Here is a 2,574-nt window from a genome sequence, read left to right as displayed (position 1 = left end):
TGAAACCCAAGTCCAGACATAGATGATCATCAGCATGAAGTGTCAGTTTTGGAGCAGAGTGCTACTGTGGCAGAAAAGGGAACAAACCTTCCACAAAATTCTTCATCAGTGGAAGAAGTGTTGAGGCTACAACGAGCCCTGTCTGATGCTGAAAAGGAAATAATGAGACTAAATGGTTTAAACCAGGATCAGAGTCTTGCTGAAGACAATCTGAAACTTAAAATGCATGTGGAAGCTTTAGAGAAAGAGAAGTCATCCTTGAGTCAAGAAAAGGAGGAACTTCAGATAACACTGTCAAAATTGAGCTGTGACTCTCAAGTAGTTAAAAACACAGCTTCAGCAGACATGAATGTGAATGTTCAATTACATGACTTAAAACTTCACTTGAAGGCAAAGGAGGAAGAACTGAATCAGAGTATCCATGAAAAGAAAATGCTGATAGCTGAGTTAGAAGAACTGGACCATCAGAATCAGGAATCTACAAAGCACATGGTTTTGATAAAAGATGAGCTATCAAAACAAGAAAACGAAGGAGACCTTGTCATCCAGAAATTGAAACAAGATCTAGATGATGAAAAAAAAGAGAGTTCATCAACTTGAGGATGATAAAATGAACCTATCCAAAGAGTTGCATGTGCAAAAGGAGAAGTTAACTCAGAGTGCACAGGGCCTCAGTGATTTGCATTTAACTAAGCAGAAGCTTGAAGATAAAGTAGAAGATTTAGTAGATCAGCTAAATAAGTCACAACAAAGTAGCTTAAACATCCAGCAGGAAAACCTTGAGCTTAAGGAACACATTAGACAAACTGAAGGTGAGCTGTCTGGATGTCAGAGTAAGTTCCGAAGTTCTCTGAATGAAGACTCTAACAGTAATGTGAAGGATGACTTGCTTAAAGAACGGGAAGCTGAAGTTAGCAACTTAAGGCAAAATCTTTCAGAAGTAGAAGAGCTCAATGAAAATTTAAAGAAAGTTGCTGTTGATCTCAAAAGGGAGAATGAAATATTGATTTTAGCATGTAAAGATGTAAGACGTAAGTTGGAAGCATCTATTGCTGCTAACAATCAAGTGTCTCAAGAAAAAGACACTGTCAAGGAGACTCTAATAAGAGACAAAGAAGAGATAGAAGCCAAACTGAACCAGGCAGAAAAAAGACTGTTGGAAGAAGCAAAGAATCACAGGCAGACTATTCAGGAACTCTCCAATGCATGTCATTTGAATACCTTTGCCTTACAGCTGAAACCTGATTGTGTAGTTCAACTCAGTCAAGAGAAGGACTTTGAAATAGCAGGACTCAAAAAGAATATTGAGCCAATGACTACTGATCCAAAAGAAACTGAGGAAGTTTTGGCACCTCATGTCGAAGAAAAGAAGCAATTGATACAACTTATAAAGGAGAAAGAAGTTTTTATTGAAAAACTGGAAGAAAAATGTTCAGAACTACAAAAGGATTTAGATGAGTGTTCTCAGGCCTTAAGAGAAAATGAAACTTTAAGGCAAACCATAGAAGAAAAGGACAAAAGTCTTGGCTCCATGACAGCAGAAAACAACCATCTGCAAGAAGAATTGGAGAGCCTTAAGGAACAGCAGAATCGAGCTGTCCCTGTAGCTGAGCCTAAAACCCTTGATGGTATCCCAGAACTAGAATCAGAGGTATCTCAACTGAAAATAGTCAAAAATCATCTGGAAGATGAAATTAAACACCATCAAAAGATAATTACAAATCAAAACAAGCATAAAATGCGACTCCTTCAGTCTTTACAGGAGCAGAAGAAGGAAATGGATGACCTTAAATACCAATATGAGCAGATGAATGCTGCGCATATCCAGTTAATTTTAGAAAAAGATGAGGAAATTAAGAACTTGCAGAAAACGATTGAACAAGTGCAAGCCCAGTTGCCTGGAGAAAGACTCGATGCTCAAACAGAGAATTCTGATATTTTTCAAGAAACAAATGTAAAAAGCCTCAATAGAGAAAGTGGAAGTGAACAACATCACCTATGGAACGAAAAGGAGTTGTTGAAGCAAACAGTAAGAGACCTAAAGGAGAGAATATTGATTTTCGAAGTGGACTTTTCTAAATTAAAAGGGGAAAATGAAAAATTGAGAGTAGCATCCAAAGAAAAGGAAAGGGAGTATCAAGCACTACAAGAGACAAACTCGAAGTTCTCTGTGAGGCTGGGAGAAAAAGAACTGGAGTGTGAGTCAATGAAGGAGAAAGTTCTTGCTTTTGAGCAACTTTTACAAGAAAAAGAAGAGGGAGAAGCTGAGGAATTAAGTCAGCTTTCAAATGCAGTTGCATCAATGCAGGAGAAGACAGTTATGTTTCAGCAAGAACGAGACCAAGTCATCGTAGCACTAAAACAAGAACAGATGGAAAACAGTACTCTCCAGCACGAGGTTCAACAGTTCCGTGACAAAGAACTACGCTTGAACCGGGAGCTAGAAAGGCTACGCAGCCATCTCTTGGAATCAGAAGAGTCTTACACCCAGGACATTTTGGCTGCAGAAGACCAAGAGATTAAACTGAGAAAGAAAGTCACGCTTTTGGAGGAAAAGCTAGTTTCATCTTCTGA

General features: G+C 38.5%; 1 protein-coding gene across 1 annotated transcript; it reads left to right on the top strand.

The window, feature by feature from the left end:
- Nucleotides 1–46: 46 nt before the first annotated feature.
- LOC107135060 (thyroid receptor-interacting protein 11-like) lies at nucleotides 47–2,566 on the top strand (the record flags this gene model as incomplete). Its single annotated transcript, XM_048797799.1, is given in 2 exon segments — nucleotides 47–576; nucleotides 578–2,566. Coding segments are annotated over 2 exon segments (2,519 nt in total), but the record flags the coding sequence as incomplete, so codon positions are not given.
- Nucleotides 2,567–2,574: the final 8 nt, after the last annotated feature.

Source organism: Marmota marmota, unplaced genomic scaffold, assembly GCF_001458135.2.
Source record: "Marmota marmota marmota unplaced genomic scaffold, marMar, whole genome shotgun sequence".
In the NCBI taxonomy this organism is placed as follows: Eukaryota; Metazoa; Chordata; class Mammalia; order Rodentia; family Sciuridae; genus Marmota; species Marmota marmota.
Note: the sequence above shows the minus strand (reverse complement) of the source record. Positions and strands in the feature narration are given on the sequence as shown.